The following is a 26,151-nucleotide window of genomic DNA, read 5'->3' as shown; positions in this document are numbered from 1 at the left end:
ACTGAGGTTAGTAGAAGATCTAAGCTTATTGTGGTCGACTGCAGCCGTTGTGTGATCCTACATTTAAGACATTTAACACACTGGTCTGACCTGGGAACAAACAGTCCCAGGTGTGAATGTCAGGAAATGAACGTAGCAGCTCATCAAATGCATCAACAAAATCAAGACTGGAGTCAAAACACTCTCAGCATTAAACCAATAAAACAAAAACAGAACGGGGGTAGTTTCATCTCACAGTTAAAGGTTCAATACATAAGATTTGTGTGTTTATGTACGACTGTTTCAGGGTCATACATACCAGGAATAATCTGATATTTCCAGAACGAAGTCAATATTATCAAAAATGATTGAGAAAAAGCCATGAGATACTGACACAGAAGCCAATGTTATTTGAACAAAATAAGTAAGAAGTTATATTACAAACATGAAGGAATTTGATATGTATGAACTTCACAAAAACATAAAAATTAAGAAATTTGTGTAATTTAGCATCAAATTAATGCCATGTTTAGATGAGGAATTTGACACCTGTTGTAATATTAAAGGTGGGGTGCAAGATGTTTTCCTGGAACAATTTTTTTTTTTTACTATATTGTTTAAAATCCCCTTCACACCCCGATTATAACCAATTAATTAAATCAGTGGTTTCCAACCTTTTTTGGGTCGTGACCCCATTTTAACATCACAAATTTCTGGAGACCCCAGACATTCACAACAGAGACATTTTTTTGCTAAAATTAATTTGTTTTTGATCATGTAATAGTTTGTTGTACTATGTTGTAAATAAACATTAATTTTAGACAACATTTAGGCTATATAATTTATATAATGTACCTTTTTTAAAATTTTTATAAGGAAAAGTGTGTGGTGTTTTAATTATAATAACATATATATTGAATCATTGCAACATATTTTTTACTAGTATTTTTTTTTTTAATCAATTACTATAAATTTCAGGCGGTCCCGACCCCAAGGTTGAAAAACACTGAATTAAATGCTCTAACACAAAAATAAAAAAAATTTAGTCACCTGTGGAACGGACAGGACTGAAAAAACACCATCCAATCATTTTAAGCGCCCAGTGAACGGTGATATGTCTATCAAACTTAACTGCCACTTGTCCCTCCCCCCTCTGTGCGTACCCCTCTTCGTGCATGAATCGTTTGTTCCCAGAGGCTTGGAGCACTTGTTCAGGAAACAACGCCAGAGCCAGAGCCAGAGCTTGGCTGTATTAGGATGGAAAGTTCACCGGCACTGGGGGGGATGTTTGAAGAAAGGGGTTTGGACTTTATGAAGTGGGTATTTTCAAAATGTAGCTTGCTGGACCTGTTTTTCTAAGATTGCATACCCCACCTTTAAGCCTTTTGTCTCATAAAACACAACTTCTTCATTGTAACTGACTCAATATTCTGACTTTGCTCTTGTGCAGTTATGACTATTTTCAACATATATAACGTTACACGTGTATCTTAAATATTGAACCTTTACAATGGTGTTATTTTTGTTTCTCAAATAAATAATGAATATGAAAAATCCAACAAAATTTAACTGGTTGGATCAAAAATATGAGGATTATTTATGAAAACTTGCAGAAACGTCTTGAAAAACCCTTCAGTTTTTAGCCTCATGTCAGTGATAATACGTTCTCTTCTGTAACTGTTGTTGCATAGTGATGCGTTTAGGTTCACAGGATTTACTTGACGGTTTTATAACAAAAATAACCGACATTACTCATATGAATCAAGCACATTTTAGAAAGGTAACATCCGTTTATGGCTTTCATTCCGACCTTTGTAATTCATTCACGGTGATTGTAGGCGTCAGGTGGATTCAATAAAAAATACTGCAAAAAGCAGAGCTAAAATGTACATCCCTCTTCATTTGTTTTCAGCTACTTGGCGGGTCTCCTGGTGCCTATAGCTTCCGTTCTCCTGCCAGGATGCTCTGGTAGATACTGTCTGTTAAAGGAATGTAGCTCTCCTGCTTGTAGTCCACAATAAACAGAGGTTCGCTAATGGTGGACGGGTTGAAGCCGCTCTGGACCAGCTGGAACTTCTGCTGCTTGAAAGTGCTTGTCATTTCCATCACCTCCTGAGAGAGAAAGAAATAAAACCATGATTTAATGTCAGAATTTCAAAGAGGATTTTGTTTAAAAATGAAAAAAAACAAAAAAACATTCCTGTTAAAGGAGGATGATCTCGCCACAAAAAGCCTCCAATGAAATGTAGACGAGTTACAAACAAATCACTAGTGTCTGGAGGTTTAGGTTGTGTGAAAGCTGTTTATTGTTACTAAAACCACCAGTGAATAAACGCTATGTATCCACAGACTGTATCAGTGACTGAATAAAGTATAAGGGTCATTGTTTCCATACATCTGTATTATGATATTATCAAGTTTTCCTCTTCAAACTAAAACTTATAGTCACTTATTTTAACAGTGTCTTATAATCTTCACCTGTTGCATCAGCTGATAGTTTACATTATAGCTCTGCTAGCTCAGCTCTGTTTATAGACTGAAAACAGCCACAGTAAAACCACAAATCACCTGTTTCCTGTAGGTTTGTGTCATCAATACCCGAACACAATTTAGTCTGAACTGTGGATCAACAAACGGAAACTTAGCAAAAATAATAACATCCCATAATAATGTCATTCCTTCACAAGCCTCATAATCAAACTCACTCATGTTGAAGAAAGGCTGACATTTCAAAATCAAACTCCATTCTTTTCATTTAGAGCTGTGTCCAGTGGAGAAAACAACAACAGTGCTTCTAATTTTTACCCCTCGGACAACTTCTGGCTGATGGGGTATTGTAACTGTTTTGTCACCTGCCTGTCCATCCGTCTGTCTATCCACTCAACTACATAATCGTATTATCTGCAGAACGCATTGAGATATCTGCACCACAGTTATACTGTGGATGCATCTTGGCATGGAGCAGAAGCCTACTGAAACTAGGTGACCTTGACCTACTTTTTCAAAGTCCAATGCTTAACCCTCTGGTATCCGGGTGCGCCTTTTAGGCACACTTTGCACTTCCTGTTAAAAAACTTCATCTTATTTTTCACACTTTAAATAAGGTTAGAATTCACCAGTTGTTCATTTGTGCATGATCTTTAAAATTCTGGCCACCAAGTAAAATTTGCACATTATAAACAAAAGAAAATTACAAGACTAGCATCTGTCTCCTAAGTGTGCCTAAAACGCACAATTTCTTCCATTTGATATGTATGATTAGGGCTGACCTTGATTTACAAAAATAAAATCAAATTAGAGCAGAAAAATAAATCAATATATAATATTTAATAGTTTGATTTGTAGGTGTGCATTTTACACACACTTGGTGACAGATGCTAGTATTTTTGAACATTTGACCTAGCACTAAAAATAATAATGCAAATTAACCAATGTTGCTGTTAATCACTGACATATGCCAGGCTGCAAAAATCAAATAATATGTGATCCACTTTTTATGTAGTATATTGAAAAATTTTTTTTGTGTATTTTGCATCCCAAAAAAAATGGCTTGTTTACATTACAAACACGGCATTTAAAGGGTTAAAAAATGTGTCAATTACTGAGTATTTGGCATTTTTATTTATGGCTCAAGTTGATGAAATAGAAAAAAGCGTAAAAGAATTAAAAACAAACTGTATGAAAATTTTTTTGACATTATTCCACAAGTGTGCCAAAAAGGCACATTTGGTGCTTAGTAAGGGCCTTGCAGGACGGGATACCAGAGGGTTAAAGGCAGTTATATTATCTGAGTATTTTCAGATATAAATATGCATGTAATAATTCATTATTCATTCATTTTCTGAACGCTCTTTATCCTCACTGGGGTCGCTGGAGCCTATCCCAGCAACTTATGGGCGAAGGCGCAGTACACCCTGGACAAGCCACCAGTTCATCGCAGGGCTGAACATATAGACAAACAACCAATCACTCTCACATTCACACCTGTGAGTAATTTAGATTAACCAGTTAACCTATCAGTGCATGTCTTTCGATGGTAGAGTCAGAGTACCCAGAGAGAACCCACGCAGACACAGTGAGAACATGCAAACTCCACACAGATAGGTCCTACGCCCATCGACTGGTGTTGGAATCAAACCCAGGACCTTCTTGCTGTGAGGCATGAGTGCTATCCACTGCACCACCATGTTGCAGTGGATAGCAAACACCGTATATGTAATAAGTTTTACACAAAGACAATCTAATCTAAATTATAGGGCAGAAATTTAAAAAAAAATCTTACATTATATTTGGCTGACGGGGATTAAAAGCGCGCAGCATGTTATGTTTATCATTTTGTCACTATCTTTGACTCTAGACATTTTTTCTTAATGGTTCTCATCCCATCTGGTCACTTCAGATTCAGATTCAGATTCACTTTATTAATCCCTTAAGGACAATTCAGTTCACAGTTACCCTGCCTTATTGGACGTCCAAACAATTAGGGACAAACAAACAAATGCAAAACATTCATAGCAGCATATGACAGCCACAGACACATTCACCTGTCAGTGCCCATAGAACCACAACCAGGCAGTAAGTTCAACAGTGAAATGAAAGGAAATGACTAAGATGCTAAAAACTTTCTGATGCTTTAGTCAAAGACCCTGTGGTGTAAATTTTCCTCACCATGGGAGACCAACAGAGTGACTGACTACCCCTCTATTGGTCCCATAAATCCATGGACCACTGGTGTAACAGCCGCTTTAATTACAAACTCTGCATTTTGCCTCATTTTAGACATTATTAATACAGAACTGACACCAGCTGATGAATTAAACACTCACACAGATGTGAGCACCACAGATTTATAATAAACCAAAAGTGTTTTTATACTCTAAAGTATCTGTGTGAATCAGAGTTCAGAAAAAAGGTGAACGACACGCACATCCAAAATTAGAGGTGTGCTGGATCCCAAAAAAGTAGAACGTGAGAAAAAATAAAGGAAGGTCCGCACAACCAGTGAGCTCCCAAACCATTTAATGGTGACGTTTCGGGCCGAGGCCCTTCATCAGACTCAGTCTCAGACTCAGTCTGATGAAGGGCCTCGGCCCGAAACGTCACCATTAAATGGTTTGGGAGCTCACTGGTTGTGTGGACCTTCCTTTATTTTTTCTCATGAATCAGAGTTCAGAACCACAGACTCATGTACTTGTTTGACACTTTCATTTATGTAGAATGAGTAAAACCCCACATAGCACAAACTTTAACCACTTTAGGGCAGAAAGACGCATTAGAATCAGTAAAACAGACCTACATCAAACTGCTCTAATGTCCTCTGTAAAACCGTAACATGCTGGTACTCTGCAGTTGATAAACAGCGTCTGGGTAGGAAAGTTCTGACACCACTATTACTTAATGGTACATACTGCACTTTCTGAAATGAAACCATGTGACAAATTAAGACCAAAATCTCTTGCTTTGACCAGAGATGTAATTAAACAGATGCAGTACAAGATAGATGTAAATACATGTAGTACAATGTTACACTGGGTACAATTCTAAAACACCACAGATTTTCAGTTTTCATTGTCAAAGAAGACCATTTAATCTGCAGCTATAATATTTAAGCTTTTTCTGATACGTACTGTATTGCCTGTGGAAGCTTTAAGCCTGAGTTTTCAATGTTATGCTTAGATTAACTTCCCTACTTTAGAAGGATTTGAAGTAGAGATGTTAACAATTAATCAACTATCAATTGTCGATAAGAATTTGCTTGATTAAATTAATAATTGTCGGTTAATTCTCCTTTTCCAAGGCAGGATTTGTGGCGTCGACAGTAGAGGGTGCCACTGCCCAAACTAGGCTTCATCGCTGAAGTTGACCACTGAAATCTGGCTCCATCATGTCAGTGATGCAAAGTCAGAAATGCCCATTTCTTCTAAACTGCCCCTCTTCAGATCCATTTATTTTATTGAATTTCTCTGCAGAGTTTCTTTAGTTCTACTCCGTAAATGTCATTGACTGTACTGTATCCAATGGTTCAATAAATCAATCATTACAACATATGACATGCTTTTTTCATGAAGAATATAAACAATATTTAGCTTTTTTTCTTATGGACCCTATTGAAAGAAATTCAGGTTCTCAGGAAAATTGCCGCTTATCAATTAATCGTTAATCGATCGATAAGATCAACCAACTAATGATTAATGGATTAATCGATAATTTGCATCCCTAATCAGAAGAAAAAAGACAAAGAAATAAAAACATATGCTATCTGTCCATCTATCTTCAGTTGAAGAGGAGGGCTGACTTAGCGGACGTCTCACTAAGACCTCTGCTTTACAGTGTTAAGGTAAAGTACGAGCACCAAACAGACACTAGATGGAGAAATGAACACTATGACAAATGCAGTTCAGTACAGAACATTTTTGGTAAATTTTGAGACTGAAAATCCATCAGGGTATTTAAAAAAATGAGGAAACACTTTAATATTAGAAATTCTCCATTGTGCATTGACAGGTCATAGAGAAAAAAGGTTAGACTTCCGCTCATCTCGGGAGAAGAAAGAACTGTTTGGGGGAGTATTGTGGCTACATCAAGGAATAAAAAAGATGTTACACTACAAGGGTAGTATTATGATATTACAAAATAAAGTTGCAGATGAAGAACTGTGTGATATCAAATAACCAAAAACAAAAAAACAAAAACAAAAAACAGATGCAATAATTCCATCATCTCATAAAAATTATCTAAAGTTTCCATCAGGCTATAACTCTTCTCCTATCTGATAGAAAATATTTTATTTTCAGAACAGATGTTTTTAACTATGTTCCTTTTACTCCATCGTAAAAATGCAAATGAAAGCCAAACTTCATCGTTTAAGCAGAGATGCTCTTTTAATGTGCATCTTATTCTTGGAAATCATCTGTTAGACGCCATAAGTATTTGAGATGACACTTCTGTGCAAACAAAACTAAAGGAAAAGTCTCATAAATTGGTCTGTGTTTGACAGAAACAGTTCAAGAGGGTCAGAGGAGAATGTGGCTGCAGAGACGTTAACCCAGTGGTTGCCAATCATTTTCGGCTTTTGACCCTATTTTAACATCACAAATTTCTGGCGACCCCAGACATTCAAAACAGAGAGATTTTTTTTGCTACAGTGATTTGTTTTTGATCATGTAATAGTTTGCTATACTATGTTGCAAATAAACATTAATTTTAGATGGCATTTAGGCTATAAAATGTAAATTATTATGGACATAGGCAGAAAAATGCACAAAGTGAGAATTTTATTTTCCTTGGTCAGGATATGTACAGTCAGTCCAGCTTGGATTTCCAAGGCTGACAATTAATACTGAACAAACAAGAACTCAAACTATGAATTATGAAAGAGCTGCAGCATCTGAAACTGACCACAATGAACATTTGAAAGATAAACAGTACCACAGTGCTTCAGTTTCAGCTGCACAGTTTGTCATGTCTTTTATGGATTGTGATTGTCTCTGTCAACTCACCATATATTTTTTATTAGTAAGTTTTTATTTTTATCAATTACTAGAAATTTCAGGCGACCCCATTTGAATTCCAGGCTGCCCCACATGGGGTCTTGACCCCAAGGTTGAAAAACACTGTGTTAACATCTAATCATGAGTTCTGTAGTTTCTAATGCACGTCAGCTTAGAAATCCAACCATAAACACAGACTTTGACAGTGTCAGTTTCATATTTATTCCCGTGTCGGTTCATCATCACACCATCTGAACCACATGGAACCCATTCTATTAGAAAACACCATGGACTCAGTCTACAGAACAATAGAATAAAACTATCTTTTCAAAATACTTTCTGTTTTTACATGATCGTCAACAGTCTGAGCAGTGAACATTTCCCTCTAGTTAAACATTTATGTCACAGACTTCAGCCCCTGAACCCACGGTGTCGGTCTCATTCTGTTGTTACTTACTTGAAGTCTAATGAAGAGTGGACGAGCGTACGCTGGCAGATCCCTCACCACCTGCTCAAACAGTTTCCTTCCGTCAAACTTAAAGCCTGGTCTGATGATCATGGCGGCCATCCCTGCTCTGCCCTCGTGTCCTGTGGACAAACACACCTCACTGTTATTATAAAGCATACTGACAAAATCTAAAGCACATTGTTACAGTTGGAATTATCTGGTGGTTATTTAGAAGGAAAATGGTCCATCCTGTTACAGGTGGCATAATTGTTTTCATTTTATCAGAACATTTGAATACCTACAAGACAAAATACAGGACATGCAACATAATAGAAGATTAATAAAAGAAAAAAAATGTGTTCCACTATTGTCTGTTTATTTTTATTTCGAATACCACTCTAAACTATAAAAAATTCTTTTAGTGCAGTTTTCCCATACACACCTTTTTTCCTGTTTGGTGTGCTATATATACTTGTGTACTCTCTAACAATATTAATAACACTAGATGTCCATATCTTGTAATTGTAATTGTAATTGTGTAATTATGAATAAGCAGATTAGTCGACTATTAGGCTGTTGTTCTTCTTTTCTTTGCTTCTATTATTTTCTTTTCTTTCTTTTTTTTTACTTCATTTTATCTATTTTTTTTTTATTTTACCTGTTTTGTTTTATGAGTACTTTGCTATTTTTTATTACTATCATTAAGTATGTTATCTAGGACCAGGGGTGGGGGGTTAGGGGGTGGGAAGAATGGGACATGCTTAATGCCACTAAAAGTGAAAAGTTAAATGTTCAATGTAATTTAAATCTGCACAAAAAAATATAAATATGTTTTCTTTGAAGAATATCAACATTTAAAACCAAAACAACAAGGAAAAACATAAAAAAAGAAAAAAAAACATATTCGATAAGTAAGTAAGTAAGTAAATTTTATTTATAGAGCACTTTTCACAGACAGAGTCACAAAGTGCTTTATCAATTCAAATCAAATCAAATCAATAACAAATCAAGTTTACAGAGACCCAACAGAGTCCTTCAGGAGCAAACAGTTGTGATTGGTGACAGTGGCGAGGAAAAACTTCCCTTTAACGGGCAGAAACCTCGAGCAGACCCAGACTCCTGAAGGATGGCTGTCTGCCTTGACCAGTTGGGGTTAAAGAGAGAGAGTAAAGATGGAGAAAAGAGAGAGTGATAGAGATATAGAGAGACTGGGGGGGGGGCACATGGAGTACTTTATAATGAATACATAGAGTGTAGTCAGTCTGTGGTGGTCCTGGGTCAGGTGGGAGACTAAAAAGCCTTTTTGAACAGGAGGGTTTTGAGGTGTTTCTCAAAGCTCTCTATAGAGTCCATGGACCGTAGGTGTAGAGGCAGGTCATTCCATAGACGTGGTGCCACAGCTTTAAAAGACCTGTCACCGCGTGTGCTAAAACAGGTGTGTGGAACCATCAGCAGGTGTTGTTCTGAAGACCTCAAGCTACGAGTTGAGCTGTAGGGCTGGATCAGGGAAGCAATGTATGCAGGGGCCTGGCCATGTAGAGCCCGGAAAGTTAGCACCAGAATTTTGAAATGAAAAGGATATAGAACAGGGAGCCAGTGGAGAGATTTAAGAATGGGAGTGATGTGGGTTCTCCTGTTTGTGCGGGTCAGGAGCCTGGCAGCAGAGTTCTGGACAAACTGTAGACGGGCCAGCTCCTTCTTGTTTAAGCATGTAAACAGGCTGTTGCAGTAGTCTAAGCGAGAAGACACAAAAGCGTGAACGACCATCTCGAGCTCATTGATGGACACCATAGATCTGAGTTTGGAGATGTTGCGTAGTTGGAAGAAACAGTTTTTAACTAGGTGTTTGGAGTAGAATTCTAAAGACATGTCCTGGTCAAAGATGACACCCAGATTCCTCAGTTTGGTCTTTACCGAGGAACTCTGGTCTCCAAGGTGATGTTTGATCCCTGGGATTGCACTATCCGGGGCAATGATGAGGGTCTCTGTTTTGCTGGAGTTCAGCTGGAGGCTGTTCTCATTTAGCCACTGCTTCAGCTCTGACAAGCAGTTGATTAAAGAACTTAGTTTGTGGGGCTCAGAGGAGTTAAAGGAGCAGTATATCTGGATGTCATCCGCGAATAGATGATAGGAGACATCACTATACTGTCGGATAATGTGGCCAAGTGGGAGGACAAAGAGTAAGAATAGCACTGGTCCCAGGACAGAGCCTTGGGGCACACCACACAGTAGATCCGCTCCGATAAGGAGTGGGATAAAGGTCAACTTATATACTCCCACCTCTATCTTTTTTTTTACTGACCATTAAGTCCCATGTAAGCTCCCCAAAGTAACTTAACAAATCTTACATTATGTTACCTGGCCGGGAACTGTAAAGACATTTTAGTTGTTTATATTGTGATTGATCTGTTAGTTTATTTATTTATTTTCTTTCCTTAAATGTACCAGAATGCACTGTCTTGCTATGCGTGTTTTGTTTGTATTGCCTTTTTTTTGTTTTTTCTATGGGTTCTGTTTGTTGATCATGTCTGGTGTCAATCTTTGTATTAAGAACACATTAATTGAAATTATATGTGTTATATTTGTTAAATGTTGAAAAGTTCTACAAAGTTTAAAAAAAAAAAAAAAAATCTTACACATATCAAAAAAATTTCTGACCAAACCTGCACAAAATGTAAAAATGTTATACATATCAAAAATAAACCGTCCATTTCTTATCAGCATTCTTAAAGCACTCCATTTCTCCCATATTATATAATACACTATGGATAAAGTAATCAAATCAATCATTTATCAATCATCATATTAGATTAATAGAGGGGTTCTCTGTTACATAATGCTAAATATTGATGACACTGGTCTACAAGTAAAAAGCCTCCAGAATAAAAGTTGTGAAATTTTACCAAGTTTCAGTCACTAATAAAGAAAAATTAAGTCAAAAGCACTGGTTGGATGTAGTTTCCAAGATACAGACTTGGGTCAAAATGACAATTAATGAGAGAATTGTTTTTTACTCAAAAGGAATGTTTTTCTCAGAGCTATCAGATCTACTTCTAAACACTGTCTGTACGTTACAATACAGTTCTCAGGTTCTTTCTAGTGGTACATTAATAAATCTATTGTATAAATGTACATAAAACATATATATGTATAATAATACTTCATCATATATTGAAAACATCAGCTAATTAGCAATTTTGTCATTTGTTTATTTGTAATTTGCAATTTGTATTATTAAAGTATGTAAGATTTACCACATTTAATCTCTGAGGAAGATAATTAAAAACAAATGCAGAGCAGTGTAATAACAGTATATAAATTATGAAAAGAGAAATAAAGAAAATAGTATAAATAAGAAAAAAAAAATCCCACCTGATTTAAACATAAAAATTAGTTTGAAACTTTTCATATTAACACATCATTAAACAATATTTAGAAAAGTTTTATCATTTCATAGTTTATAGTTGTAGCAGTAGTTGATGACCATCCATATCCAAAAGGTCCATAAAATAAAAAAATATTTTATGGTTTTATCTTTGTCTAAAACATCATCAGAGTCATAAATATGTGACTCATTTTTAGGGAAATATAGGTACATGAACAGGGGACAAAACTTGCTGTATATTATAAATATTTGAGAGCAGGAAACACCAGCAAACAATAGTGTTTACATTACGAACGTACCTGGGACTTCCACTCCGTAAACATTAACCTCCTGGAGAAAATCCACCAGACCCAGAGTTTCTGCCACCTCTGTCGTTGCTACATTTTCACCCTTCCACCTGCAGTTACACACAATAAATACACCAGTAAACATCTGGATGGAACTGTGAAGTAGTGACAGTAATGACAGACCTGTTTAAACTGGTTTTACAGTGACCACAAGGGGGCAACAGACACAACATCAGCATCTACTGTCTACTAGAGACATACAACCATGAAAAAGACAGTTTTATTTTCTATGAGTATTTACATGAAAAAAAAACACTATATGCATTGAGATTTATATAAAGGATACAACTTTAAAGACTGAAAAACATTCACTCAGCAGCTCACACCAATTTTATGACAACATAACAGAACTTTGTGACTGACGTAAGAAGTGGTAATAATATTGATTATTTAATTCCAATGTCAACTTTCTCTGGGTTTGATATATTAGTCAGTAAGTGAACATTTAGTTCAGTGGTTCCCAACCTTTTTTGGTTCGTGACCCCATTTTAAACATCACATATTTCTGGTGACTCCAGACATTTAAAACAGAGACATTTTTTTTGTTAAAATTAATTTGTTTTTGATCATGTACTAGTTTGGGATAACGTTAATTTTAGACGACATTTAGTCTATATAATGTATATTATTATGGACGGGGGCAGAAAAGCCAGGTGTAGATTACTGCACAAAGTGAGACTTTGATTTTCCTTGGTCAGGATATGTACAGTCAGTCCAGCTTGTATTTACAAGGCTGCAAACTGATACTGAACAAACAATAACTCAAACTATGAATTATGAAAGAGCTGCAGCATCTGAAACTGACCACAATGAACATTTGAAAGATAAACAGTACCACAGTGCTTCAGTTTCAGCTTCACAGTTTGTCATGTCTTTAATGGATTGTGATTGTCTCTCTCAACTCACTATATATTTTTATTAGTAAGTTTTTATTTTTATCAATTACTAGAAATTTCAGGTGATCCCACGTGGGGTCCCGACCCCAAGGTCAAAAAACACTGATTTAGTCCTTGAAGCTGATGTGTCGGAAGCAGCAAAATGATCAATATAAGGAATGGAGTGACTTTGACCAGGTCCATATTGTAACAGTGATGACTGGGTCAGAGCATCTCCACTGCTGCAGGTCTGGTTGGTTGTTCCTGGTCTGCAGTGGTTAGTACTGACTGAAAGTGGACTAAGGAAGGACATCCTAATATCAGACCAACTGATCATCTGTGGGAGGAGTTGGATAAATAAATCTGATCCATAGAAGCAGATGATTTTGTTTGCTTTTTGCTAACTTGTTTCCATTGTATTTATAATAATATTCTTTTTTTGTTCATTTTGTTAAACGTGTTCATTTTTTTTTTGTGAATTTTGTTGTATATTTTGGTCGGTTTTTGGAGATTTTTCTCTTTGAATTAATTTTGTTAGTTATCGTATGATTTTGCCTTCATTGTGTTCATTAGTTTGGTGAGTATTTCTTCATTTTGGTCATTCTTTTTCATTTCGTTGACAACTGAGTATCTGTGGGATTCCACAGCAGACCTTCAGAGGTCTGGCAGAGTCTAGGCTTCGGGCCAGACCTGGTTTTGTGGAAAAAGAGGAACCTACATAATATTAGACAGGTGGTAATAATGGTCTGTTCCCATAGATCACAGGTGTCAAACATGCAGCCTGGGGGCCAAATCCAGCCCGCCAAAGGGTCCAATCTGGCCCACAGGATGAATTACACTGAAGACATTAACAATCAGTGGTGTAAATATCATTTTAATTCAGGTTCCAAATACAGACCAATTAGATCTCAACTGGGTCAGATCAGTAAAATATTATCATAATAATTTATAAATAATGACAACTGCAGGTTTTATCTTTGTTTTAGTGAAAAAAAGTAAAATTACATGAAAATGTTTACCTTAATAAACAATCCTTTTACAAAAAATGTGAATAACCTGAACAAATATGAACAATGGGAAATGTCTTAAGAGAGGTAAATGCAATTTTACCAATATTCTGTTTGTTATTAAGTGTTTTGTGCATTTGTAATTGTAATACAAGTTGTAACGCACATGTGTAAATGACAAACTGATAAACTGAGGCAGAATATTGTTAAAATTGCACTTGTTTTTCTTAAGACATTTCAAGTTGTTCATGTTATTCAGATTTTTAAGGAAACACTGTAGATGTAAACATTATCATAATGTAATTTTACTTTTTTCACTGGTATTATTTTACTGGTCTGGCCCACTTGAGATCATATTGGGGTGAATGTGGCCCCTGAACTAAAATGAGTTTGACACCCCTGCCATAAATGCTCCACTGGTTGAGATCTGGTTTTGTTCTTTAGATACTTTTGGTCCGTACTAAACACTTTACACTGGGTATGAACAAGATCTGGAGATGATCTGACCCAGTGAAAAGACCATCATAGTTTCTCCTTTGTCAAAGTTTCTCAGATCAATACTGCTCATACTACTGTTTCTAACACATCACCTTCAAGGCCTAAATGTTCACTTCCTGCCTAATATATCCACTGACCATTCCCATTGGAATGAGATCATCGACAATATACCACTTTGTCTGTCAGTGGTCACACTATTATGGCTGATCAATGTTATATTAGAGTATGGTCTCAACTCTGCCCAAGACTCTAACTGGAGTTCAGAAACTCATATCGCTCAGAAACACTGTGGTTTAAAAGCCAAGAAGTTTAACTTATATAGTACATTTAAAAACACATATTTGCATATACAGCTCTGGAAAAAAAAACAAGAGACCACTGCAAAATGATCACTTTCTCTGATGTTCCCATTTATAGGTATGTGTTTGAATGAAATGAACATTTTTCTTTTATTCTCTAAACTACCAACAACATTTCTCCCAAATTCCAAATAAAAATATTATTATTTAGATCACAGGTGTCAAACATGTGGCCCGGGGCCAAAACCGGCCCGCCAAAGGTTCCAATCCAGCCTGCGAGATGAATTTGCAAAGTGCAAGTTAGGGCATCAAACTCAAAAATTATATAATCACCTATAAATAATGACAACGCCATTTTTTTCTCTTTGATTCAGTGCAAAAAACATTAAATGATGAAAATGTTTACATTTACAAACTATCCTTTAACAATAAAATGTGAATAACCTGAACAAATTTGAACAACCTGAAATCTCTAAAGAAAATTAAGTGCAATTTTAGCAATATTATGTTATAATAATGTTACTAAATGTTTTGTGCCTTTGTAGATCTAATCTGTATTGCATATGTATAAATGATAAGTGCATAATACTGATAAATTTGTACTTACATTTCTTAACAAACTGCATTTTTTTCAGGTTATTCACATCCTTTTTGTTTGGACAGTTTGTAAATGTCAATGTTGGCATAATTGAATGTTATTTTTTGCACTAAAACAATTTGAAGTTGTCATTATTTATTGGCTGTCATGCTTTTATTTTACTGGTCTGGCCCACTTCTGATTAAATTGGGCTGAATGTGGTCCCTAGAAGAAAATGAGTTTGACACCCCTGATTTAGAGCATGTATTTGCAGAACACGACACATGGTCAAATTAACAAAGAAATGCAGTGTTTTCAAACCTCAAATAATACAAAGAAAACCAGTTCATATTCATTTCTAAACAACACAACACTAATGTTGTAACTTGGGAAAAGTTCAGACTTTAATATTTGTTGGAATAACCCTGATTTTCAATGACAGCTTTCATATGTCTTGGCTCTCTTCCATTACAGTTGGATGACTTTATGCAGCTGCTGACATAGAAATTCAAGAAGCTCAGTGATGTTCCATGGCTTGTGACCATCCATCTTCCTTCAGAAGTTTTCAAAGTGGGTTCAGGTCTGGAGATTGGGCTGGCCATGACAGGGTCTTCATCTGGTGGTCCGTCATCCACACCTTTATTGACCTAGCTGAGGCCAGGAGCATTGTCCTGATAGAACAACCAGTCCTCAGAGTTTGGGAACATTGTCAGAGCAGAAGTCCAGTAGTTTTCAATAGTTATTTTTGGATTCCTATTACTTTTGTGGTACTAATAGCACTGTTTTTACCTATTGTAAAAAGATAGTGATGGCCACAGTAGTGTTTTTTTTACTTCTCCTTTTTGAATAAGACATGGATCAGGTGCTTATTTAGTAGAATAAGGTGTGTTTGTGTTGGAATTCAACAGACACAGGAATGGAATGGCTGTCATACATGCACACATGCTGATTTCACAGGAAATTGGAGTGGTCTCTTAATTTTTTCCAGAGCTGTATAAACACATATAAAATACCAAACAGCTATGATGGTTTCAATCATTTAACACACTGGAAACAATCAGTACAAGATTTAAAAAAAACAAAAAAACATTAGAATTAAAATGAAGTGAATTTATCACAATTAAAAACAGATTTAGCCATTAAAGGAAACAGTTTCTTTCTTGGTCTATGGTGTGTTCTCTCAGTGGACTTAATTCTTGGTGTAAACGTATTGTCTGACGGTACCTGAAGGTGTCTCCCACTCTGTCCTTAAAGGAGATGAATCCCTCCTCTTCTACCATCAGGTCACCCGTGTTGAAGTACACGTCTCCTGGTCCAAACACGTTTCTGATCAGCTTCTTCTCCGTCAGCTGTTTGCTGCCGGCGTAGCCAAAGAACGGGGTGAGGGCGCTCACCTTGGACACTAAAAGCCCCGTCTCACCTACGAAGACAGAATACACATAGAAGACATTTGTATAAAAAGAGTATTAAACACACAGTTCATTTGTTGGAAATGTTTGACTGCAAAATCTTACCGTCGTCCACTCGTTTACAGAAACCATGTTCATCTTTCACTGGTTCATCTTTCACCATGTCATACTTCACCAGGTCGTATTTGAACAGAAGCTAAAAAAATAACAAAAAACAACAATCAGGGAAGAGCAGGATTATAGAACAGAATGTAAACTTAATAAGTAAAATTAATAATAATAAAAAAATGATTAAACTTTACGCTCTGATATTATGATCTGAAAGGTCATCTTTACTCCTATGCTTAAAATTAAGCAAATGTCTGCTCTCAAGTGTATAATTAACACAACAAGACGTCTCAATAAACACAATAATAAAACCTGTAGTCTGGTCACATTGTGAAGAGACAAAAGGCTCATGGGAACTGTTACTGTCCCCACCATTATAGCCATCAACTATGACGGAAGCAGAAATCATGTTTACTAACTGTATTAGACATTTATTCACATTACATTTGACAACATATTGATTTTATTCTAATAAAACAGCCCCGACAACAAGATGTACTAGTTTTTGATATTTAAGACTGGTTTCAGAACCACTTTGATGGTCTTGTCTCGATCAATGACAAAAAAGACTGGATTTTAGTTTTCAAAACCACAACTGTAGGTATATGACTAAACTACATTGTCTGCTTTATGTGTTAATGCAATTAGTGTGTAAAAGATCCTTCAGGTGAAAAACTTCCACAGACATTTTACTAATAACAGCCACACACATTGACCACCTACGAACATACTGTATCTAGTTCCATCTGATACCTCATCTAGTCACTGGTTAGCTCTTTCCTGGATTACTTAAATATTTACAGTGTATGATTATTACTTTAGATGTTTTATCCAGGGTTTGCTGTGTTTCCCCTTAAAGGAAATACATCCTCATTCACAGATAATGAAACAGTCATTACTTTATGTCCATGTAGGTTCTCTTTTACTCAGGTCATTGTTCTTCTTGGCTGTTCTTCTTGGTTCAACTGAACTGGTTTAGCTCTTATGAAAACGTTTCATCTCTCATCCAAGAGACTTCTTCACTTCTAATAACTGGTGGGGGAAACTTGATTTATAAACCAGCAGGGGGAGTGGTCTGTGTGGTTGGTAATCCATATGCTAATGTTAGGGTCATAAGGGGGGGGGGGTGTCCCTGGGGGTAGGGTGTCAATGGGTATTGTGTGTGAGTTTCAGGGTCATTGACGAGAGGGGTGGGTCACTGTCCAAATCCTTAAGGGGGGGTTGTTTGGTTTCAGGTGAGCCCAGGTGTAGAAGGTTGTTATTACCTCTACCAAAGAGGTTATGTTTTCATGTGGGTTTGTCTGTTTGTCTGTTAGCAAGATCACTTAAAAAGTTATGGATGGATTTTGATGAAATTTTCAGGAAATGTTGATACTGGCACAAGGAACAAATAATTAAATTTTGGTGGTGATGGGGGGGCTGATCTGCCTTGGTCGGAGGTCTGCAGTTTTCTAGTTTAAAATGGTGTTATAGGTTTTTGATAAGTGGTGTCTCAGACCACCACCTCTGTTCAGGGAGGGATTTTCCACTTTCACAGAAATGACTTCTTTGACTCCTCTCTCAAACCATTACTTTAAGCAAAATTTAACAGCTTTAACAGTGTTGGAAACAGTTAATATCAAGCAAGAGCACATGTCAACATAATATATAATTAAGACCTTGTTGTTTTTGATATTTTAATGCAGGAATGATGAATATTATCTTTAAATGTGTGCCATTTCCATGTGTTTCCTTTAACCTTGTAAGACCCAGCTATGTTTTTTTTTGTCCATATTTATGGAGAAGAGTTCCACAGCTTTATTATTTTTTTTTAAAAAAAGCCATTGCAAAGGATGTTCAGAGAAAAAAAAATTGAAAATGTATCTGAAAAATGCATGTGATGCTGTTTTCAGTCTAGACAATTTTTTCATAAAAAGTCAGAAATTTGTATTCTCCTGGGTCTCACGAGGTTAAAGAGACGGGTCATCAGTGATCAGATGACAGAATTAACAGCAATTAACAACAGCATGACCATGAAGTTAAATAAGAGTAAACACAGAGTCTGAAAGAGTGGATGAAAATAAGACAGATGAGTGGAGCCTCAGAAAACAGAGAAAAAAGACCCAAGTCAATAAAAAACTTTACTTTGTGAGGTGAACTTCAGAGCTGATAACAGTGGTCAACTATGAGTTTGTTGCTGGGAGAAAAAAAAAACCCACCTGATTTGATCTAAATCAGGGACGCAGATGTCAGGATTTTCAGTTATGCACAAGTCAATATATAGCTATTAGCAGCATATAACACCAGTGTTTTAGTTCTATAAATGCTTAGTGATCAAATTTCAGAGGATTTTCAATACCTGAAAGAAACATTTGGTGGAATCCAAAGTGATGCAAAGCTGATAGATGGAATTATCCCTGAAGCTCAGATTGGGGAACTCATCACTCCACCTGTATTCCCCTTAAAACTCAGCACCAGAGGTAACAGGCATGCATTTATTTGTGCAAGTGGTGCAACTTTTTCCGGTTGACTAGAACCTTGAAGTATGATCAACTGGTTTTATCAGGACGTGACAAAAGCAGATTATGGGTAGAATGTTGTTCTATATTAATTTCCTCCACACAGAACTTGTTAAGTTTCAACCTAGTTTTGGTTGTAGTTTATGAGAATGCTGAGCAATTTTACCCGATATTTCTGAAATGGAAGCCAGGTAAAGTAAAGTAAATTTGACTTACTTGGCACATACTATCTTCAGGTTGTGAAAACAACAAAAGGCCTTGGTGGAAGTGTGAAAAATTTAAATAAATCTTCACATCATATTTGACTTAATTCCACTGATTTGTGTAATTAAATAAAACTAAATTAAATTATCTATAATGTAACTATAAACAGGGCGACACGGTGGTGCAGTGGTTAGCACTCGTGAAGGTCCTGGGTTCGATTTCAACATCAGTTGATGGGGGTGGGACCTTTCTGTGTGGAGTTTGCATGTTCTCTGTGTGGGTTCTCTCCGGGTACTCCAGCTTCCTCCCACCATCCAAACACATGCACTAATAGGTTAATTGGTTAATCTAAAATTGCCCATAGGTGTGAATGTGACAAGGATTGTTTGTCTATAATGTCAGCCCTGCGATGAACTGACGACATGTTCAGGGTGTACCCTGCCTTTGCCCTTAAGTAGCTGGGATAGGCTCCAAGTGACCCCTGTGACCCTAGTGAGGATAAAGTGGGTTCAGAAAATGAATGAATGAATGTAACTATAAATATAGCAACAACTTTACAGCAGTGATATTTAATGTGGTCACAAAACTACAGGCAATGAAAGTGAATGAAACTTTTGTGTAAGGGTGTAAATATATTTTGTTTTCATACTACACAGTAGTTTTTTCCTCTGGTTTTTTGGACCCCACTAACAACTAAAGCTAAGAATATCTTTTTTCTACAGGTGCAGGTTATGGAACTGACAATCCTTTTAACTCCTTTGGGATTTGGGTTCCAAATATCATGTTTTATAACGCTGTGTCATAACAGTGGTAAGTAAGAGAGGAAGACATGACTAAGAATAGCTGAGATCGGATTAAAGCTACTGTTGCTCTTCGGTAACTGTTAATTAACAGCGACTCCACAGACGAGCATTAGTGTCCCTAATACCAACAACAGCTATAGATAAGCTCCTCCAGCAGTCATCCCTCTAAACAGACTTAGAGCTTGTACAACTCTGCTTGTTAAGTTTGACTTCCTGACCAAACTCAGGGTAGGTTTCATAGTATGTCGTTTAATTAACACTATTTTGTCTTAAACTGACTGTAGTCCACCATTAAACCTCTGAGAGCAACGAGTGTCTTCAATATATAGGACAAAGGGAGGAGGAGACAGGGATTAAACCGTCAACCCCTGTGACCCTCTAACCCCCTGAGCCAGTGACACAAAAAAAAAAAAATTACAAAGTCAGAGTCAACCTGGGGGTCTTTAGAGTAACCATGTGAAGCAAAGCTCAACACAGTGAGGAGCAAATAGTTTAAAGTGTTAAAGCTTTTATCATCCACCAGGTCACTAGGGCCCATTTTTGGGTTGTGGTCGTATTCGAGCCATGTCTGAACTGTTGTAATTTAGGTTGTGCTGCGGAACTAGAAGATGATCCCCTGCACATGAAGCCTTGAACACACATTGGCTGTTACACCTCTTTTATCTTAATCCTAACCTAAGGGTCTGTGACTTTAAGGGTCGACTTGAAAGCTTCAGAAGTAGAATTTAGAAGCTCTGATTCCAAATTACGGAAGGGGCAGTGTTTTATACTCATATTAAAGTGTACACTATATTTACAAGATTTTCTCTGCTCAAACCTGTCCTTTCCTACGGTGAGCCAAACCCTGAAACTTTATACAAAGTCACCTTTGACAAACACCATAATCTTATTTTAGAATATAGGAGTTGCTGATTTTTTTTTTTTTTTTTTTTTTGTGACTGAGGAAAGAGGTAAAATGATTTTTTGGTCAGGAGTTTGGTAGTTTTGAAGAGACCAATTTAGCTAAATTAGCCAAGCAGCACAGCAGAAAAACAGCCACAACAAATCTGTTAATCACTATAATTTGTAATGTTTTAATGAACATACTGCATCCTAAAGAATGTAAACGCCTCTGTGTGTTTTGGTGCCGTTCAGTTGTGTTCAAGATGTGTTGTTTTAAAGTGTAATGTGATAATTGGGATTAACACACTTTTGCTTGATAATTTCCAAATGGCACTAGTCTGAGAGTGAAACATGTCAGAATTATCCCTCCACTGGACTAATGTGAAACCCTTTTATTATTAGCATGTATTTCTATGTAGCAACAACCTTAGACTGTAGATAAATAGTCAAAAAGGCCTAAAAATGCACTTTTCCATGTTTGATTTTGTAAAAAAAAAAAAAAAAAAGGGTGGACTTGGAGAAGCGTGAGGGATGAAAATGGAAATTACCAAAAACACAGACCACATCCACGAATAGTCTAATAACAAATGCCATCGAATCATTTCAGCTACTTATTAAATGTTAACATACAGTAGTGTTTTACAACAGTAATGTCAGTGTTGAGAAATGTACAAATACTCTCATAACAGCTACCTGAGCTAATTAGCAGGTTAGCTGGCTGATAGTTAATTCTATACAAATAACTGCTAACATCAGCTAATACTGCAAAGTTAAGCTGGTTATTGTAATTAAGCACCAGTAAACTAAATGACAGAATCCTCTGACAGTCTTGTTAGTGTAACTGCTTAAACACAACTATGGTGGAGCTGCCCATCAAAGAAAAATGACTTTTATTCAATACACAACAGCTTTGTTTGTCCTGCTCAGTAGCCAAGCTAACACTAGCAAAACAGCACTCACATGTCAGTCAGAGCGGCTACTAAATTAATTTTGCATATATTCTTTGTTTTGGTGCTAAACTGATAAAGTATATAGAACTTCCATCCCTGTACAGTTCTCATAGAAGGGGACATGAACTAAAGAAGCCATAATATTTTCTAGTACCAGGCTGTGGACATGTTTATTTCAGCAGTGAAGTAGCCAAACTTAACATGGGGGGGGGGGGGTTCTTATGGGGATCGACTCCTTTTAGGAACCAGCCCCCCAGTGGACAATCAACTTACTGCAGCTTTTTCAGCCCCGGAGGTTTCTACTTAGTATCGACTACTGAACCAGATGGCTGTGTACTAAGGAAATAATCAGAGTAGTGTGATCCTCCACCTGATCCAGTCTAACACCGAAATACACCCAGGACCCAGCAGCATTAACCTGCACACACTGGACTGAAGACAGGCCTGCAATGACTCAACACATCTCTTGAGATACAACATTTATTAGTGTGAAGAAATGTTAACAGCATGTGGAAAACAGTTAATATGTTTGCAATACAACACACTGACTTCTATGAGAAAATATACTTTTTTAGACTTTATAATAAATCCAGTTCTTCTTTTAATGTTTAGGGTAAAAAAAAAGGCTACAGTATTTTATTTTTACATTACTAAAATATTACATAACATTACAATACTCCATAAGAAATTTTGTTTAGCAGGGCTGACACTGTCACACATTTGTGCTGTTTTTACTTCTGTTCGCAGCTCCACTGCAGCCTGATGTAAATTTATAAGCGGTATGTCACTCTCTAAGGAGTTAAGGCAGTCAGTGTTGTGCAGCTGCTGTGGCCCAAAGTGACCTCCACTCCACTCCAAGCTGGAAGACATTGTTGGAATACTCTCACAAATATGCAAACCGAGGTGTACAAATACAAGTGCTGCACGCCTTAACACTTTATCTCACTGACACAAAAACACACTCCTACGGGGTCAGCTGAAGTACAGGAAGGAGTATTTTGGAGTGTAATGCAGAAGCCTACTATAAACTCCATGCTTTCCATAAACATTAAGGCTCAGCCAACAGAACTGCATCTCATACTAGAGCACTGTATTCTGAACACTCCCAACACACACAGTTACTCCCCTTCCTTCCACAGCTCCAGATCAGAACAAACTCGGCCTGTATGGAAAATGCACATAAAACAGAAAGTAGGGGGTTCTATATTTACTTTGACTTGTGTTTCCTGGAGGCCTCCTAGAGGCCCCGCATGTGGCATCTGAGTGACTGCAGATCACAGGTATGCAGCTTAAGCTCAGTCTACTCCTCTGTACATACAGAAAAGCCCCCAGAATAATCATAGGATTATTAAGAATACAGTTTAAAATGTGAGCAAGTTGTACAATTCTCAGAGAGGAGTGGTGGTATTTAACATAAGTGTAAGACCTAACATTTATAAATCATCTGATTCTACTTGGTAACTTGCAGTAGTTTATTTAATTTAATATTTAAATTTATTCAGAGTGTCATGTTTTTCTAGTTTGCTGTTCTTATCTTTTTTACTGTGTTGTTACCTCTGCCAAGGAACGGCAGAGGTTATGTTTTCATCGGAGTTTGTCTGTTGGTTTGTTTGTCTGTTAGCAAGATAACTCAAAAAGTTATGGACAGATTTTCATGAAATTTTCAGGAAATGTTGATACTGGCACAAGGAACAAATGATTAAATTTTGTTGGTGATTGACGGGGGACTGAACTGCCTTTGCAAAGGTCTGCACTCTCCAAGTGCTTTTCTAGTTTTTCTATGTTTTTAGTGTCTTTGCTTGCATTTTGTTTTACTTCAATTTCAGCTTAATTGTGTCCTCCCATGTGGCTCTCGGTTGTTATTTTGACTCTTGTATATTCTGCTGTGGTGCCCCTCTGCTTTGTCTGTCAAAGCACTTTGTAAACTCTGTTTTTAAAGGTGCTATATAAATAAAAGTTATTATTATTATTCAGTTGTTGGTTGAAGGGGATAGAGCAGCACAGCCAACAACCTGGAGGGGGTGAGGGGTGAAATGGCTCACGTGCATTTAAAGGGCCAGTGCTCAAAACAACCTTTCTGGTGTCATTACTCAGAAATAGGGTTGAAGATGGACCTGTGGAGCTTAATTAATGAAGAATTCAGACCCAACCATAGCATTTACAGTTTATGCAGACCACAGGGAAATGCTTTAAAATGCATAATTCCATTAAAAAGCTAAATATCACTCCTCTAACTTTAAAGTGGGTTCTCCTCTTCACATCCTGCAGACCAGAAACTGACCACTCACCTTGTAGATGCTGTTAGAGCGGCCCACACATCCAATCCTCCCCATGTGGTTCATGAAGCAGACGTTCCCCTCAGTGGAGCCGTAGACCTCGCACATTTTAATGTTTCCGAAGCGATTATGAAACTCCCGCCACACATCCTGCCGCAGCCCATTCCCGACCCCCATCCACACCTTGTGAACCTTATCCATGTCTGTCTGATGGAGAGAGAGATAAACAGGAGGGGTGGGTAAGATAGTGCTAAGTCACTAATGAGATACACTGGAATAAACATACACAGAAGTTACACAATATTGTTTTAAAGAAATAGTGTGTGTGCTCAAGTGTGTTAGAAAATCCACATGAATGCAATCAGTGATAACACATCGAGGTAGAGTGAATCGGTCACAACAAAAGCCGCCTTTTACACCATATTCACTCCCACACCCACATACAAATACATTCCAGGAATTTTTCACTATAGTAAAAGACATGATGCGTAGGACAAAAGTGCAGGGACATGGAAAGGCTGAATGACTGCCCCTGTGTTTTTTACTCTTCAAACGAGGAATCAATTACTCTTTCCATACAGTCTAGATGGATGCTTCTCCTGCAGAAAAAACAAAGTGTGCAAACAACATAGTGAAAACCACTTTAACACCCTTTTAGCACTGTAAACAATATTACAACACTGTAGCACTGCAAATGAGGTTTGATGAGGTTGCCATGGCAGTGCAACCTGCATGGCACACAGTGGGAGGGGTAACAGAAGGTCATCTGACTGTCAATCACACATCAGAGGGGATACCTGGGGGAGCCATTGTTCATATGAGGACATTTTCCTGCCTGTGTCAAGGATGAGATAACACCCAATGGAGAACTGGTGTTTGTAATGGATAATACGTTCATAAACAGCCATTATCTACCAAGATTATAGGTGGTGGCTATTGGTGAGGACTTATAATAATGTTCAAGAATGAATGAATCCAATGGTGTAATGCTCAAGAATAGTGTACACTGAAGAGCTGAGCAGTGTGTCCAAAAAACGAGGAGGAAATCTCTTTTTTTTCAGTGCTATAGATAATTCAGTCATTATTTTTGATTGATTATTCAGCTATAAAACCTGAAAACAAATGACTGAAAAATAGTAAGTATAACGAACTAAAAGTACATGAGGCATGGAGGTTAAATTGTGAATTTTTGTGGAGTACGAAAGGTCTCAATTTTGCATTCTAGGCATTTCTCTTGATCACCAAAAAGCAAAACGTAGATTAAAAGTAATTCAATATAGCTCCCAGTCCTAGTTTGTGGTGTGTTTCAGCCTGTGCAGAATAATTACTGGTTGTCATTGCATGTTATTACACAGGATTGCCACAACTATATTTTGTGCCAATTCACTCAGTGATTCAGTAATATTTGTACAGAATTACACAGTACACAGAATGTCAAGAAAGTTCAAAGCAAAGATTTGAAGAGTTGCAAAATAGAAAATGGGACGAGAGCACTCCAGTGCGGTTTTCCTTCTGAATGACACAAAGGAAAAAGGAATAATTTGGTCTGATCAGTCCCTACTGCCTTGATGACCTAAGATTGGATTCATTACTCTCATCTTATTTCATGTAAACTGACTTGTACCATGGGAGGTGTTGGATATTCTTTCTGCCACTTGATGACTTCATGCCTTCAACGTTTATACACTGAATTAAAGCCAAGACACTAAAGGGGTTTATACAACTATATTTTATCATGGTATTTATGCAATGTTCCTTCTGCCTGATGCAGTATCTTTCCTTGATGTCTCCACTCATTATGCTCTCCTTTTCATTGTGAATGCCTCTCTTTAAAAAGGTTGGACTGTGACAAGATTATTCTAGTTCAATGCACAAATTATCCAAAAAAAACCCTCTTCCCTCTGCATTGTAAAAGTGCCACTGTCCTGTCTTATGTCTGTTTTGTCACACTGTCTTGTCTCGTCCTGTCTCTGTACACTTGGGGCTATATGAGCCCTCCCTCTATGTAAAGGTATACAAGCAAGGAATGAATGAACATGTGAATATAAAGTTTGAGATTGTTACTTAAACATGAGCTGTAAGTAAAAATAAAGTTGTCCTCCAAAGAGGGGTGGTG

The 26,151-nt window shown here is 37.0% G+C and overlaps 1 protein-coding gene across 1 annotated transcript in view; it reads right to left on the bottom strand.

Moving 5' to 3' along the window:
- Positions 1-1,367: 1,367 nt before the first annotated feature.
- The window catches only part of slc27a6 (solute carrier family 27 member 6), a 56,738-nt gene continuing 31,954 nt past the window's right edge, over positions 1,368-26,151 (bottom strand). Inside the window, exons 5-10 of the mRNA XM_030149664.1 lie at positions 24,048-24,242; positions 16,420-16,510; positions 16,130-16,325; positions 11,602-11,699; positions 7,927-8,057; positions 1,368-2,091 (exon numbers count right to left, since the gene is read on the bottom strand). Of these exons, the coding sequence (XP_030005524.1) occupies positions 1,915-2,091; positions 7,927-8,057; positions 11,602-11,699; positions 16,130-16,325; positions 16,420-16,510; positions 24,048-24,242 (888 nt within the window). The 3' untranslated portion in view covers positions 1,368-1,914. The remainder of the gene's footprint in view (positions 2,092-7,926; positions 8,058-11,601; positions 11,700-16,129; positions 16,326-16,419; positions 16,511-24,047; positions 24,243-26,151) is intronic.

This window comes from Sphaeramia orbicularis, chromosome 12 (assembly GCF_902148855.1).
Source record: "Sphaeramia orbicularis chromosome 12, fSphaOr1.1, whole genome shotgun sequence".
In the NCBI taxonomy this organism is placed as follows: Eukaryota; Metazoa; Chordata; class Actinopteri; order Kurtiformes; family Apogonidae; genus Sphaeramia; species Sphaeramia orbicularis.
This window is presented reverse-complemented; position numbering and strand designations above follow the sequence as displayed.